General features: G+C 36.1%; 1 protein-coding gene across 5 annotated transcripts in view; it reads right to left on the reverse strand.

Moving 5' to 3' along the window:
• Nucleotides 1–3,520: 3,520 nt before the first annotated feature.
• The window catches only part of USP45 (ubiquitin specific peptidase 45), a 75,484-nt gene continuing 63,654 nt past the window's right edge, over nucleotides 3,521–15,350 (reverse strand). For 2 of the 5 annotated variants that reach the window (XM_049654041.1, XM_049654040.1), the window contains exons 14-18: nucleotides 13,149–13,809; nucleotides 11,423–11,520; nucleotides 9,719–9,805; nucleotides 7,855–8,008; nucleotides 3,527–7,246 (exon numbers count right to left, since the gene is read on the reverse strand). In XM_049654041.1, coding sequence (XP_049509998.1) covers nucleotides 7,116–7,246; nucleotides 7,855–8,008; nucleotides 9,719–9,805; nucleotides 11,423–11,520; nucleotides 13,149–13,809 — 1,131 coding nt within the window. In that variant the 3' untranslated portion in view covers nucleotides 3,527–7,115. Of the gene's footprint in view, nucleotides 7,247–7,854; nucleotides 8,009–9,718; nucleotides 9,806–11,422; nucleotides 11,843–13,148; nucleotides 13,810–15,350 lie in introns of those variants that run through there. The other 3 variants (XM_049654043.1, XR_007462789.1, XM_049654042.1) reach the window with 3 other exon arrangements.

A 15,350-nucleotide genomic window follows, 5' to 3' on the forward strand; every position in this document is an offset into this window, starting at 1 on the left:
GCAAGAGAAATAAAATTATGTACATATAGATGGGTAAAGAAGATAAATATAGATGTGAAATATACATACTATTTGTATGAAACTCAGTCTTCCTTAATAGAACACTTGAAACCTAGATACTCCTGGATCAGCAGAAGGAAGTCCTCAATAGCTAAAGATATGCTGGTCCTCGAATCCACATGGCCTTTGAAATAAAATTTTATCTTGGAAGAAACGCTTACAAATAATTACTTGGCAACACCATGATGCGAGTGCATGAAGATACTACAGGAAGCAAAAGAAAAGCTCCATTCTTTTAGCCCTTTTCCCCAATTTCCACTTAGCACAAACAAGACTACACACACTACGGATTTTTTAAATCACTTAAGAAAAAAAAGACATGATACTACATGTTACCAGTTGTTATCACTGCTTTTGCTCTGATTTTATTACCCAGATTTTTTGCATAGGGCCTGATACTCAAGTTTGTTTCTTTGAGAAACGTTCTAATCAGAGAAACTTCTTTATGAAACCTCATTGCCCTACTTAAAGTTTCATATGTTCTTAACTTCCTGTAATCTATTTCTCTAGTTAAAAATTGAAGCAATTTTCTGGTATGGTTCCTCCCACCCCCATCTCTGCTAATCAGCCAGTCAGCATACTGCTTATCATACAAGAATTCTTGAATTTGTCAAATGAGCGAATATTTTGAACAACCCCAATATAGGTCAATCATTTTGGAAAACCATTGCCAAATAAAGATAATTATTAAATATCTCATATTTTGTTCCTTGTGCCACCTTAAGACATTCTCGCAAATCACTTTTGGCCAAACCAGGAAAGGAGTTTCATAGTCCCATTTCCCTTTCCCTCACCACTATTTGGGATTTCCCTGTAATGTTATGACCTGAAGGAGATAACACACATATATATGTATTCCAACACCAAACTTTCTCGGAATGTATTTTTGTGGTTAAAGTGTCTGTCTGAGGGGTGCTTGGGTGGCTCAGTCGGTTGAGCATCTGACAACAGCTCAGGTCATGATCTCAAGGTACCGTTTGTGAGTTGGAGCACAGTGTCAGAATCAGTGCTGAGAGTTCACAGCCTGGAGTCTTCTTCAGATTCTGTGTCTCCCTCTCTCTGCCCATCCCCTGCTCATGCTCTGTGTCTCCCTCTCAAAAATAAACATTAACAATTTTTTTATAAAAAAAAAGTGTCTGTTTGAGCAGCTGTCATGTATATGATCTGCTTCAGTCTGGTCATTCTGCACCTTGATCAGAAAGTGCTGAAGCAGCCACCATCTTGCCAGTCCTGGCAATCTGCTATTTATGACTAACAGATTAGCAGACATTGTAAATTACTTTTTAAATTAATTTTCCCTGTTTGCACTATATGAAGTAGAAAATTCAAAGGGAGGATATGTTCATGTTAGTACTTTGTATTAGTACTTGTGGAATCAAGTTAGCCTTAAGGTTAAGTGGAAAAGTTAAATGAGATGTGGAAAAGATACAGAATTAGGAAGTATTCCTATCATTCAAGATATGAATCTTTAAGTTCTTTAAGATTCTTTAAGAATCTTTAACTTAACACTTTAAGTTCCATATAGCATCCATCTTAACATTTAAGAATAAAATTATTTAAAGCTATGGTATATACATATAATAGACTATTACTTAGCTTTAGAAAGGAATGGAACTCTGATACATATTACCACACTGGTGAATTCTGAAAAGATTATGCTAAGTGAAACAAGACAGCCCTTGGGAGACTTACTCTTTCTTACTTATCCTACCCATCCCTCTTTGCAATTAGGCAGGGCCATGTGACTACTTCTGGCCAATGGGTTGTGAGTGACACATCCAAGATGAATTTAATGGCTGGTGCAAGAATTTTAATGCTCTCTTCCCCTGCTAGAGTGGAGAGCCCTGGTGTTAAAATGATAGAACCACCTGATAAAAGCCTGGATTACAAAACCACCAGTTAGAGGGGAGCCTGGGTGGCTCAGTCGGTTAAGCGTCCAACTTCACTTCAGGTCATGATCTCGCAGCTCATGAGTTTGCTTTCCATTGGGCTCTAGCTGACAGCTTGGAGCCTGGAGCCTGCTTCTTGTTCTGTGTCTCCTTCTTTCTCTCTGCCCCTCCCCTGCTCACACTCTGTCTCTCTCTCAAAAATAAACATTAAAAAAGATTTTTTTTTTTTAATCACCAGTTGGAAAATAGTTGCCTGTGCAGATTGCCCAGATTCATGGAAGACTTTGGGTGAGGAAGAAATAAACTTTTGTTGTGTTAAGCCATTGGGATGTGGAGTTATTTGTTACTGCAGCAAAATCTACACTATCCTGATACATATTGGAACACAAACATTTTGGATAATTCTGCTTGAGTGCAACTTAAAAAATGTATGAAAATAGCTTCAGGGAGGTCCATGAAACTCTGAAATTACATACAAAAATCTTCAGTATATATTTTTCTGAGATACCTGTCAAGATTTCCCTTCCTAGCCCCTACACTGCCATTAGCAAGAATGACAGGCCCCAGAATTAAAACCTTCCTTCTCCCCCTACTCATAGCTTCCCTTCGGGACTATCAGGACTAATATCATAACACATTTTATCCCTAGAACATCTTTCATCCACAGACCTTAACTTCCATATGACTCTGTAGGTAATGTTACTTTTCTCCATATCATTGATTATTTGATATATCTTTTCTTTATTCTTTTACTTCCTGGGGTACCTGGGTGGCTCAGTGGTTTAGCCACCAACTCTTGATTTGGGCTCAGATCATGATCTCATGGTTGTGGGATCGAGCCCCAATGGGCTCTATGCTGACAGCACAGGGCCTGCTTGGGATCTCTCTGCCCTTCCCCGCCCCCTCAAAATACACTTTAAAATGTCTATTTCCTTACTTCTCAGATTTCTGTCTCTTGTGTTCAGTGCTGTATTTCCAAATGCGTACCACACAGAAGGTATTCAAAAAATAATCAAATTATTGAACAAATGAAAGATGGTCTATTGCTTTCATCATAATCTCAAAGAGTTTCATAACCCAAAAATGTTTAAATTCAAAATAGGCAAACCAAATATATCCTAATAAATTTTCCTGTCTAAATAATCCAAACATTTTGAGAAACATATGAAAGGATCAAGACCCACCCTTGGTAAATATAGAAATTAGAGGGAAAATGACCTATAATAAGATTTTGTTCTGAAATAATTTCTAAAATAGGAAGGATATTTTTTTTTAATTTTTTTAATGTTTACTTATTTTTGACAGAGAGAGAGAGAGAGAGACGGAGCATGAGCGGGGGAGGGGCAGAGAAAGAGGGAGACACAGAATCCGAAACAGGCTCCAGGCTCTGAGCTGTCAGCACAGAGTCCGATGCGGGGCTTGAACTCACAGACCGTGAGATCATGACCTGAGCTGAAGTCGGACGCTCAACCGACTGAGCCACCCAGGCGTCCCGTAGGAAGGATATTTTGAATATAGCTAAGTTAGCAAATACACTGCTGATAAATAAAATATTATCGATAATGTGCACTGCAAAAACTCCAGGACCAATTGTGAAACATAAAGAATTTAATATTTATTATGCATTTTTATAAAGTAACATCAAAATAATGCTCAATAAGTTACATAGTTATTTTCTAAAAACACCGCAAAAAAAAGTATAGATAAAACACTAGGAATGCTATATAACCAGCATTACTCAAAATTAAAAATATAGCCAACTATCTTTTAAACAAATTTGAATTGATTTCTACATGAACCAAAATATTTTCATATCTAAAAATAGTCTTTCTTAATGCACTAGATAATATCTAAAGGCTCAATTTTATTGCACATAACATATTTAGTTTAGGCTTATTTGATCAGGTAACGTGCAGACAAGTCATGAATATGAATTTAGAAAAAGTAGGCAGAATGTTATTTTGTACTATAAAAATTAGATGAAGGTGATACATTCTACAGTAATCTTCAGGAAATTTTATTCAGCTATTGTTTAAAATTACTGGCTAACTTCATCACACATGTGAGCTAAGAGCTGTCATATTTGGTAAGTTTTGTTGGAACATTCAAAACAAGAAAACAGGAATCAACTACTCTTAGGACTGACACCAACTACTACTCTTCCTGCCACCCAGAAAGGTGGGTTTTCACATCTGTTTTAAAACATTAAATAACAAAATCTTAAATACAGACATATATTTGGTTATGTCAAAAATATTCACATAATTGGCACATAATCAAAATTTTACCATTTTAAACAGGAAAAACCAGGGGAAACTGGGGTTAGACATACCCTGTAAACCATTTTCTAAATAGAGCTAATGAAATTTCTGTTTTACATCTGACACTCATTTGGCCAAACACTATGGTAGTTGTTTTGAGACTCTGTAAACATTTCTCACTTATTTGTATGGTGTCCTGAGGTCATCTAGAAACTATTGTTATTACAGTAGCTTTACAATTCAGTAACCCTGCAGATGTGCATTCAGAATCTTCAGAATAAACGTGTAGGCCCATGTGTAACTTAACATACTTTCTCTATTACAAATCTATCTTTAGGAAATTCTTAGGTATCAAAATAAAATTTATTTGGTTACCAGCAGACCCTGAAAAATATTCATAAACTCTAGGCCATAAAAAAATAGGTTTCAGACTTAGCACTTTTACCATGAAATGAAAATAAAGTATCGTCTTTGCATGTTACTTCTGGAATAATGTCTAAAACATACAGAGGCCTCTCCATTTTAAAACGTTAAAATAGTGTCAGCACAGTGCCTGACCCATAGCAGGTGTTCAAAAAATACCTACTTAATGATTAAATGTGAAGTTAAGCATAAAAACTACCACAGCACTTGAGTACCCAGGTAATATTCTGAAGCTACAATGTATCTCAATGAAAAGTCAGTCTTTACTGGTACTCAGAATAAAGCTCAATAGGTCTCCTCTTTGATAAATACAGCACTGACTGGTGCATTTCCTGGCATCCTATTAACGAAAAGAGGACAAGGCACTTTCCCTGATTCTTGCCCTCGGCAACCATTTACCATCTCTGACTTGGCTATGTAAGGGATGAAACCAACAAGCAACAGAAAAGAATGCTCTTGTTTCTTTCCTATCCTTTTCATCTTTCTTTCCTTCTTTCTTTCTCTCCTTTTCTCTTGTCTATCTCTCTATCAATGAAACAAGAAGCTAGTGACCACCTAATGGAAAACATATGCCTCATAATGGTATCTTTACTTTTGGGGGAAGGGATAGTAATTGTCATTACCAGTATGGCTAACTTGAATAAAGAGATTTAACACATATTTTCCACAAAAAAATTCACTGCTCTGGTACTGAAAACTTCAATGTTAATGGATTACGATTAAACATAAAACTCTGTTTAATTTAGACAGTATAAACTGATTTTTACAGGACACAACCTGAGTTTGCAGATTAATTCATAAAGCTATATTTCTCCATCATTTCAAGTTAAAAATCAAGAAAATACTACTACTGGAATTTCAATGCCCAAAAAATAGAATTTGTGCAATGACATTTTTAAGCTCTGAGTTTTGTATATTATTACCATCTTTAACACTAATCACAGTTCCACTCATTTATATATGAAAAGGCAGCACCGGTGAACTTGATAATGTTATATATACTTAAATGTTAAGAAGGGGCAGAGGCTTGGTTAAATATTTCCACACATAATCTACAGCTACTATTCCTATCCTTCCTTCCCAAGAGGAGAGTGAACTAGAACTAGGCACTTAGCCAGTAGCTGCCTGTAGTATGATTTGTTGGCACTAATAATTAGGATGCTTGAACCATGCAGTTATGTATTTTGATTCAGTAATGTCAGACCCGAGTGGCCATTACTTTTTAAAATTTTAAGTCTAAGTAATAGTAATATTTTCATGCCAAGTTTTGACAGCTTAATAACTTGTATTCTGGGGTGGAGGGTGAACTACCGCATTTTTGCTATTGTTTATTTAAAATCTGAAATGCCAACCTTATACCCCATTACAATAAAAGCTAACCTCACTTGAATTTATTAATGATGCTTGTTGAAGACAGAGAAAAGTGATCTCAAACCCAAAACCACAATTAATACTTACTGACCTACAGAACTAGAAAATGTATTATATTCCCCTGTCAAGTATAATGACAATATAATTCTCTATCATTTACAAATATAATTTGGTAATTTATATTTCAAAAGTATCCAATGATCCCATATGGATTAAAAACTTCTATTTACCAATTCTGCATGTTACAATGATCAATAATTACATTTTGACCTTGGCTAATTATATGCAAATTTTCCTTAACTCCATCATGAATAGGCTGCAAATAATATGTTGATATCTTTCAATATTTTTCTAGTTCTCAAAACCTCAATAAGCTAATCAAGAATTTATTTGTAAACCCCTATTACTGAAGCTACAGTGGGATCTTTAAATGGTTGAACCACATAAAATAAGACAAGGTCACTATGCCTACTGTGTAAGTGTATATTATAGCAATGTTTCCCACATAGTGGTATACATACATGGCTAGACAGCCCTGAGGTGATTTTCAGTGGAGTGCTACATGAATGAACAATTTTTCTTCAGTAGTTATATATTTATTTTAATGCTTATTAGAAAAAACAAAACTAGCACATAGAATGTGGAATACGCTCAAAACAAGGCTATGTTTAAAAATGTAACGCTAAATAATAAGGTTAAAAATAACCAGTAAACAGTACATACAGATGAAATGGTATGTGACTAACATTTGGTAAACACTGTTTTAAGGAACAATTTGATTGGCCAGCATTATTTCTGAATTCTCATAGTAATAAGCCACATTATAAGGGGGTTTCCTCTAATACCGCAGATTCTGGTTTTTTTCCAGGACAAATTTTTCTTTAAAAACATGTGTTCACATTTATTTTAAGAATATACATTCGAAAGCACTGAGTAAATTTAATTTACTTTAAAAGGATTTGCCAAAAATGGTAAAAATCTCCAAGGGCATTTGAGGGACATGCTATTCCTACAGAAAAGACTACAAAGGCACATTGCATATTATGTTATCATTGCAGCATTTGAACAAAAGTGATCTAAATAATCATTACCATTAATTATTAACAAATAATTATAATATTCTTTCATAAAAAAGAAGGTATGCTTGTGCACTAAGTGCTCTTGATTCTGGAACCACTTGCACGTAAGTGTCACTAACATGGACCCATTGGTCTGCCGATTCACTGTCAGGTTCTTTCAAATCTAACGAAACAAAAAGAAGTATAATTTTACAATAAGTATGTTTTTGCTCTACATTCTAAACAACAACCCATTCATCACACAAACTGTATTTACCTAACGCTAGATCTTATTGTGTATGTTTCTTCTTGTGTTAAACATCTTCCAAAATGAACTTTCAAAGCATTAATATAGTATCACTTCACTTTATCTAGTGAAATATTAAACTTTTGGATATTTATTTGCTCAAGGAAAAGAATCATTCTCACTGAAATAGAAAGAAAGAAAAAACAAAACAAAACAAAGAAAGTTTGCTGATCCATAAGCAAAGCCTGCAAATTTTCAACCCCAACTCTATTCTGAGGACCTGGTAGGTCTTCAGAATCTTTTGGTGTTGTGTTGTGTTAAATAAAATGCCACTACACACAATGACTTAACACCCTGAAGAAGGGTACAGTCTTAGGATATTTAAAGTTCTGTAAGATTATCTAAGTACTATTAAAGATATTCCTCACCTAACTTTAACAAAGCAAATCCACTGGAGGTAATCCATGAAACAGCTTACCTCTTCCAGGAAAGGAAGAATAAAATTCATTTGTTTTTAAGAACAACGTAAACTTAGGATGGCATACCGGGTACATTTTTCTTTCCAGTGATATGCTCCAATAATTTCCTGGAGGGTGCTCTCACTTTCACATAAGCCGTGTAGTGACCTCCTCTCATGGAGCCACTGTGTTCCACTACGCCATAGAGACCATAGAGAACTTTATCTCCCACATTTACATTCTTTTAGACAAAGAAAAAACTGAAATTAGTAATATCTAGTGAAATATTATAAAAAGGAAAATTAAGTCAAACGTATGTCCTGCTTAAACTAAGGAAAATGCATTGTTAAAACTACAATGAGATGTTTCCACATGTATTAGATTGGCAAAATGCAAAAGTCTGACAACATTCTCTGTTGGCTGGGCTGTGAGGAAAAGAGCTCTCATACACATTGCATGTGGAACGCAAAGGGGTACAACCTCTATGCAGATGTGTTTCCTATAATCTAGTGAAATCACAAAGGCATTACTCTTGGATTTATCAGTCCTCTTAAAGGTTTCTATCTCACAAGCACGTAGGAAAAACATAAAAAGATATGTTACTGACTAATCATTATTTTGACTATTAACTGCAGGAATATTTGTAATACCAAAAAACTGGAAGAGCACCTGGATGGCTCAGCCAGTTAAGCATCCAACTTGATTTCAGCTCAGGTCATGATCTCACCGTTTTGGGATCAAGCCCCATGTTGGGCTCCATGCTAGCTCAGCATGGAGGCTGCTTAAGATTCTCTCTCTCCCTCTGCCCCTCTCCCCTGCTCACTCGCTCTCTAAAAAGATACTTGCCTTTAAAACAAAACAAAACTGGAGACATGGGGATATAATGCACAGTACAGGGAATATAGTTAATAACACGGTAACAACTTTGTATGGTGATAGAAGGTAGCTAGATTTATTGTGATCACTTTGTAAAGTTGAACCACTAAATTATATACCTGAAAATAATGTAATATTGGTCCCCATTAAATTGGGGACCGGCTGAATAAATTATGATGCAGTGACACAACAGAGTGCTACGTTGCTTGAAAAATGCAGTGCAGACTATCTCAAAAAACTGCTATGAAAAAATCTCCGGGATATGTTAATAAGGTAGAAAAGGGCACTTGCGTGGGTCCATTAAGCGTCTGACTTCGGCTCAGGTCATGATCTCACAGTTTCTGAGTTCGAGCCCCGCATCAAGCTCTGTACTGACAGCTCAGAGCCTGGAGCCTGCTTCAGATTATGTGTCTCCCTCTCTCTCTCTGCCCCTTTCCTGCTCATGCTGTATCTCTCTCTATCTCTGTTTCTCTCTCAAAAAATAAATAAATGTTAAAGCTAGGCCCCAGACTATTTGGGAATACTCATTAAAAAAAATAATAATAAGGTAGAGAAAAGGACACATATCATAAGCTGTGATTAAGACTGAAGGTGCACATATACATACCTATCTGCTTATATTTTTAAAAATTACGGAAGAATAAATAATTTTTAAATGGTTATCTATAAAGAGAGGGAAGAAACAAGTGGAATGAACATGGAGAAAAGCTACCCTTGTTTGAATTTACCTTGTTTTATACATTGATCTGACTTTGGAATTATGTATTTTATGTAATGATTAAAAAAATTTTTTTAATTTAAGTTAAAATTTAAAAGCAATCCCTAAAATGAAAATATAAAAAATTAAACAAGTGAATAATATATTCCAGTTGGCAGCATAATCATTTAGAGAGAAACCACCAGAGTCACGTCAAACGAGGAGCCAACTTGAAGTGGCTTTCAGTAGCCAATTATAGAACAATTAAACTAATACATTAGGCCACGAATAAAAAGGGAGGAAAGGAGGAAAGAATGGCCTAATAATTTTAAGCATATTATTTGCAAGTCAATTAAACATCTTAATAACATACTATACCTTACAAGTAGCAGAACAGAATGGTGCCAAGTCAAGAATAAGTGGAAAATCGACATGTCTGTTTACTTTTCGAAGATTCAAGCCAGCCTTAAAAAGACCAAAAGAACAATTTTTTAATGCAACAAACTTAATTCATCTACATCACTGTTTGTTAATAAAACCAAAAGAGGAATGCTAGAAGTCAATTTTTTTAATAGCTATGAAAACTTGACTAATGAATAGCCCAAGACCTATAGATCGGTTTTGGACTAGTCACTAGTCTATAAATACTTCCTTTTGAGGGCATGAATTCTTTCTATAAGTTCCTAAATTGAGATGCAAATACCAAATATAAAATAACTGTGGTATATCATGAAATTAGTGTCTAAGATCTAACATGCCTCTATCTTGCTCACACAGAGTAACTGCACATAGAGACTCTTCATTAAAGGCATTCTGATACACCTGCTTGTGCTCTCCATGGCCATTTCATTTCCCCTGAGTTTATACAATCCTGGCTGTAGAAAATCAAGAATTTAATCTTTCAGTGGATACAGATGGGGGTGTAGAGAAAAATCTCTTCCTGCCCACCTGTAGACCACCTGAAATGTTGCAGATACATAATCAAAGCTCCTAATCTTTTCCCTTGAGATTTTTTTCATGGGTTTCATACTTAGAAAATTGTCCACCCAGGGGTCAGGTTAATATTCATTTAAGTTTTCTTCTGGTCTTCTGATGATTTGTTTTATACAGTTAAATATTTATCTGAAAACAGTATTGATATATGGTATAGAGGGAAGCTTTATATTTTTATTTCAGCTATTTTCCCTAAATCTGTTATTGAATAATCCACCCCCCGGGATACCTGGCCGGCTTAGTCAGAAGAGCATGTGACTCTTAATTTCCAGGTCGTGAGTTCGAGCCCCATACTGGGTGTAGAGATTACTTACAAATAAACTTAAAAGAAATAATCCACCTGCTTCCCAACTGATTTGAGATTCTTCCTTTACCATAACAAAAAAGCTTTAAATAGTACTCATGTTTTATTTGACAATTTTGACCATACCGTTTTAATTACCATAGTTTCATTTTTAAATTGATATCACAAAAACTACCCATTCTAACTTTTCCTAAACTGTTTTACCACTTTAACTTATTTATTCTTTCAGAGAAACTTTAAAATCATTATATCAAATGCAAAACAAAACAAGACAAGGCATTGGATTAAAACTTACAGAGAAAACCCTGACACATTAAAACATTTAGGCTCCCTCTCACTATAGAGTCCCTACAGAGGTGAGATCTGCCTTGCAGTCCTTTTTGCATTTAGTCCAAGCCCACTCACCCCCACCATTAGGATCATGAGAGTTCAGAGAGCTATGTGTACGTGGCTATTTCCCTGCTTCTAATGATTCTTAATAAATCCTATTTTTCATTCTCTCCCTCTCTCTCTCTCTCTCTCTCTCTCTCTCTCACACACACACACACACACACACTCCCTTAGTTTCCTAACACATAAACTGCCAAATACAGTATTATGAATTAAACAATTTTAATTAGAAAAGTCTTGTAAACTATTATCACTGAAAAAGCAGGTAAATCCCACATGACAAATTTTGAACTAAATAAATTACTGTCTAATCCTTGATAGCAATTTACATGATGTAGAAGGGCTCTGCGAAACATATGATAAAGTTACTACAGTGCTACTATAGGGTCTTTTACCTGATGGAATCTTTTAAGATGGAGAATTAGGTTTGCTGGAATAGCAGAAATGAGCAATTGCTTCCTGGCATTAGTATAAACCCCTTCTGCTTTCTTTTCTGTATAAAATATAATAATTTATTTATAAAATTCCATTTTATACATCATGTACCACATAATATAGTAAACATTTATAAAGGAGCATCCTACCATAATTTTGAAAACATGAAAAAAGAAATTAGACTCTGGTTACAGCATATTTCCATATTCCTTTCCAAAACTCCACTGAAACAAAAGGGATTTTTTTTTTAAAAGCACACACTTACAAGGACAAAAGATAGGGGAAGTGACACTTGCAACAAAATTTGGGGAGCTGGGAAGCAGATGGACTAGTAGTGACTTATGTCAAAGCCCTCCAGCCAAAGACCACCAAAAACACACCTAGAGTTAAAAAAAAAAAAAAAAAAAGGGTCATTACTCATTGCAGAAAAAGGAGATCACGTATCATGGGAACCACAGGGCATTTCAGTAAGAGGTTGTTAGACAGTACTTGGGATAGGATTTGAATACAGCCAACAGCATATTTAACGTGGATTAATGTAAACTGGTACTTCTTCCTTCTCCCATCTAGACATTTAATTACTAGTGTATCAAGCATGTCTTTATTCTGATACTTTGACACCTGGGGCCTTGTTGACACCAGAGGGAAGGCTTCCGACAGAGCTAGAGAATTCCTAGACATAATAAACAATGTAAGAGTACCTTTCATATGCAAACAAACCAATCCAAAGCCCATACCCAACCACCTCCTTTATTGGGCTCTGATACTCTAGGCCACGCCACTATCCACCTGGCCTAATCACACTAGGGCCAAGTACTACGTAAGTGGAGACAGCCCCGATGCCCCAGAGCCCACTGAAATTATTGAAAACTAGTCAATCAGTTCTAAGCCTGTAGATCCTACCTTGCTGATTCCAATACCCTCCCTGGAAACTACAATAAAGGCTCTTGTCCATGTCTTCTCTCGCTCCTTCTGCCTCCTGACCACCCTGCTACTTCCCCATGGGCCTGCCTGCCACGGCTTAGTGTGCTCGCTCCTCTTCAGAACTGTACGTAACAAACTATCTGTTCAGTGGCAACTGTCTCCGGATCTGTTGGCCTCACCATCCCTGAGTAATTATCAAACCTGCATTTTGAAACAGACTAGTCACTAAGAATCAGAGTATTCTCTCCATTTAATCATGGCTAGAGATGCACTAAAAAATTATTTGACAAGTCTTTTTCCACTTTTCTCCCATCAACTAAACACATCTACTAATTGCTAGCTTTGTAACATACAATTACTTAAAATCATCAAATTCATATCTTATGATAGGACTCCATACTAGATTGGTGTGATTTGTAAAGCACATTAATCTCACTAGTGATACAATTGTCTGTTCTAGGGAAATTTTTTCCGGAAAGATTTCAGATAGCCAGTCGCCTGAAATGAGATTCTATGGATTTGCATTTTCAAGGCAGAGATGGGTACTTCCTGTCCAATTTATTTCAACAAAAATCTATTTAGAAGTCCAGTCACAGTCTTCAGTGCTGAGGTACGACTATGAAAAAGACAATCCCCGCCTCCAAGAAACTTAAGTATGGAGACAAGTTTCTTAGTTTCCTTTATTTGGGATCTATAACCCGCTAGTCACTGACTATCATATAACCCATGAATACTAAGAAAAACAAAAACCTAAATATTTACCTGCAGAAATGGTTTCCTTTTGGTACTTCTGTTTCTTTTCAGTACAATTCTCACATAGAAGCTTGTTATTCCCCATTAGTAATTCCATAGATGTAAACTGGTAGAGACAGGACTGAACTGAGCATTCTTTAGAAGTAGTTATATAGCTCTGAGAAAGGGAAAGAAAAGCCTTTTGGGGGCTAGGAGACAACACATGCTTCTCCTGTGATGAACACAAATTATTTGGAACGTCTGGTGGCTTATTTTCTCTGTCAAGATCTCTATCTCCAGTTACAGTGCTGCTCAAATACAGTTCAGAAATAGCTTTAGCCACTCCCTCGTCACCGCTGCCAGTCTCCTTGGTGAGTGGCCGCTGGGGAGGGGGTCCATTCTTGTGCACACAGCATCCACTTCTAGACCTCAACGGGACAGCCTGCTGAGAAGTACTTTCCGATTCTGAAGCCTCACTGTCAGCATCAGCACTACTTTCGGAAGGGCTGGCTTCTTTTTCGCTGCCATCAGTAGGGCTTTCGGCCAGAACTGCCTCAGTACTCACGACACCTGCACACACTGAGGAATCTCCACTCATCCCAGGGTTTTCATATTCTCGGCATATGACGGCCACTCTATCTTCTCCAGATGGTAATTTTCTTACACATTTTCTGCCGTGAACTAGTTGATTCTGTAAGTTGACAGTGTTTTCAGAGAAAAGAATCTTGTGACCTTACTGAAAATAAATGCCAGTAAGTCTTATTTATGCCTTCCGCAATTATCAAATACTTTTTCTCGTATCTCTGAAATCCATTTCCTAAATCTACCTGAACTACAATCGATAAAAGATACAATAACAAATCGTTCTAATTTAGAAATGCATCCTTATACAAGAAGCCCACAATAGCAGTTACTTATCTGTGGAGAAAGAAACAGAACTTTTGTAGAACAGGGCTGTGAGGGAGGCTTTTTTATTATAAACCTTTGTATATACTCTCTGTAGTCTTGCCACTTCAAGAGTCTTCTAACAGAAAAACCTAAATGTGATAATATATCAATTTGCCGAGTTAGTACAAATCATATTGCATTAAAAAAAGTTTTTAAAAAAAATGAAGTGCAAATTTAGATTGATTTCTTTATATTTTTATGAGGTAGGGGAGCCTGAGTGGCTCAGTTAAACGTCAAGACTTTGGCTCAGGTCATGACCTTGTAGTTTGTGAGTTTAAGCCCCATGTCGGGCTCTCTACTGTCATCATGAAGCATGCTTCAGATCCTCTAACCCCCCTCTCTCTGTCCCTCCCCCGCTCACGCTATCTCAAAAATAAATAAAAAGCATGTAATAATAAATAAATTTTTAGGAGATAATTCAACAACCAGATAGGTTCCTGGTAAAATAGAGGATCTAGACAATGGTGATTGGTGACTGGTGACATCAAAGATTAGACTTCAAACATAATGTGCATCTTCTTTTTTTTAAATATATTTTTTAATTTTTTTAACGTTTATTCATTTTTGAGAGAGAGAGCATGAGCAGTGGAGGGGCAGGGAGAGAGGGAGACACAGAATCCAAAGCAGGCTCCAGGCTCTGAGCTGTCAGCACAGGGCCTGATGCAGGGCTTGAACACACGAACTGTGAGATCATGACAGCTGAGCTGAAGTTGGAGGCTTAACCAACTGAGCCACTCAGGCAACCTATATGTTCATCTTCTTGATGGAAGGATACACCACCAGTTAAATTTTTTCTTGCCAAAAATCAAACAATAAAACTTGAGCCTAATTAGGCCTTTAGATAAAAATGCCTTAGAGAGGAAATAAAGGAAACAGAGGAACCTGTTAAAACCATGGGAATGCAATAGCAAAACAAATTACTATTGAATGTGGGAATGTGAGAAACTGCTAAAAAAGAAAAAAGAAAAAAAAAAAAAGACCCGATTTCTTCCACAAATATATTGCAAAGCAAGGGAAAAAAGGAGGGGGAAATCTATAATTAAAAGGGACCTAAGAGACATGCGATTAAGAGATGGCAATCAACTGCAATCTATAGATTTTTTTTTAGATCCTAAATTAAATCACACCTTAAAAAGCAAAAACAAAATGAAGTATTTTATGAAACAACTGCAGACGTTTAAATAATGACTGGATGTTGGTACTATTAAGAAATTGCTAATATTTTTAGATACGATAATGTACTGCAAGTACATCTTTAAAAATAGTATTCATGTTTTCTTAAGC

The sequence above is a fragment of the Panthera uncia genome (genome assembly GCF_023721935.1).
Source record: "Panthera uncia isolate 11264 chromosome B2 unlocalized genomic scaffold, Puncia_PCG_1.0 HiC_scaffold_24, whole genome shotgun sequence".
Taxonomy (NCBI): domain Eukaryota; kingdom Metazoa; phylum Chordata; class Mammalia; order Carnivora; family Felidae; genus Panthera; species Panthera uncia.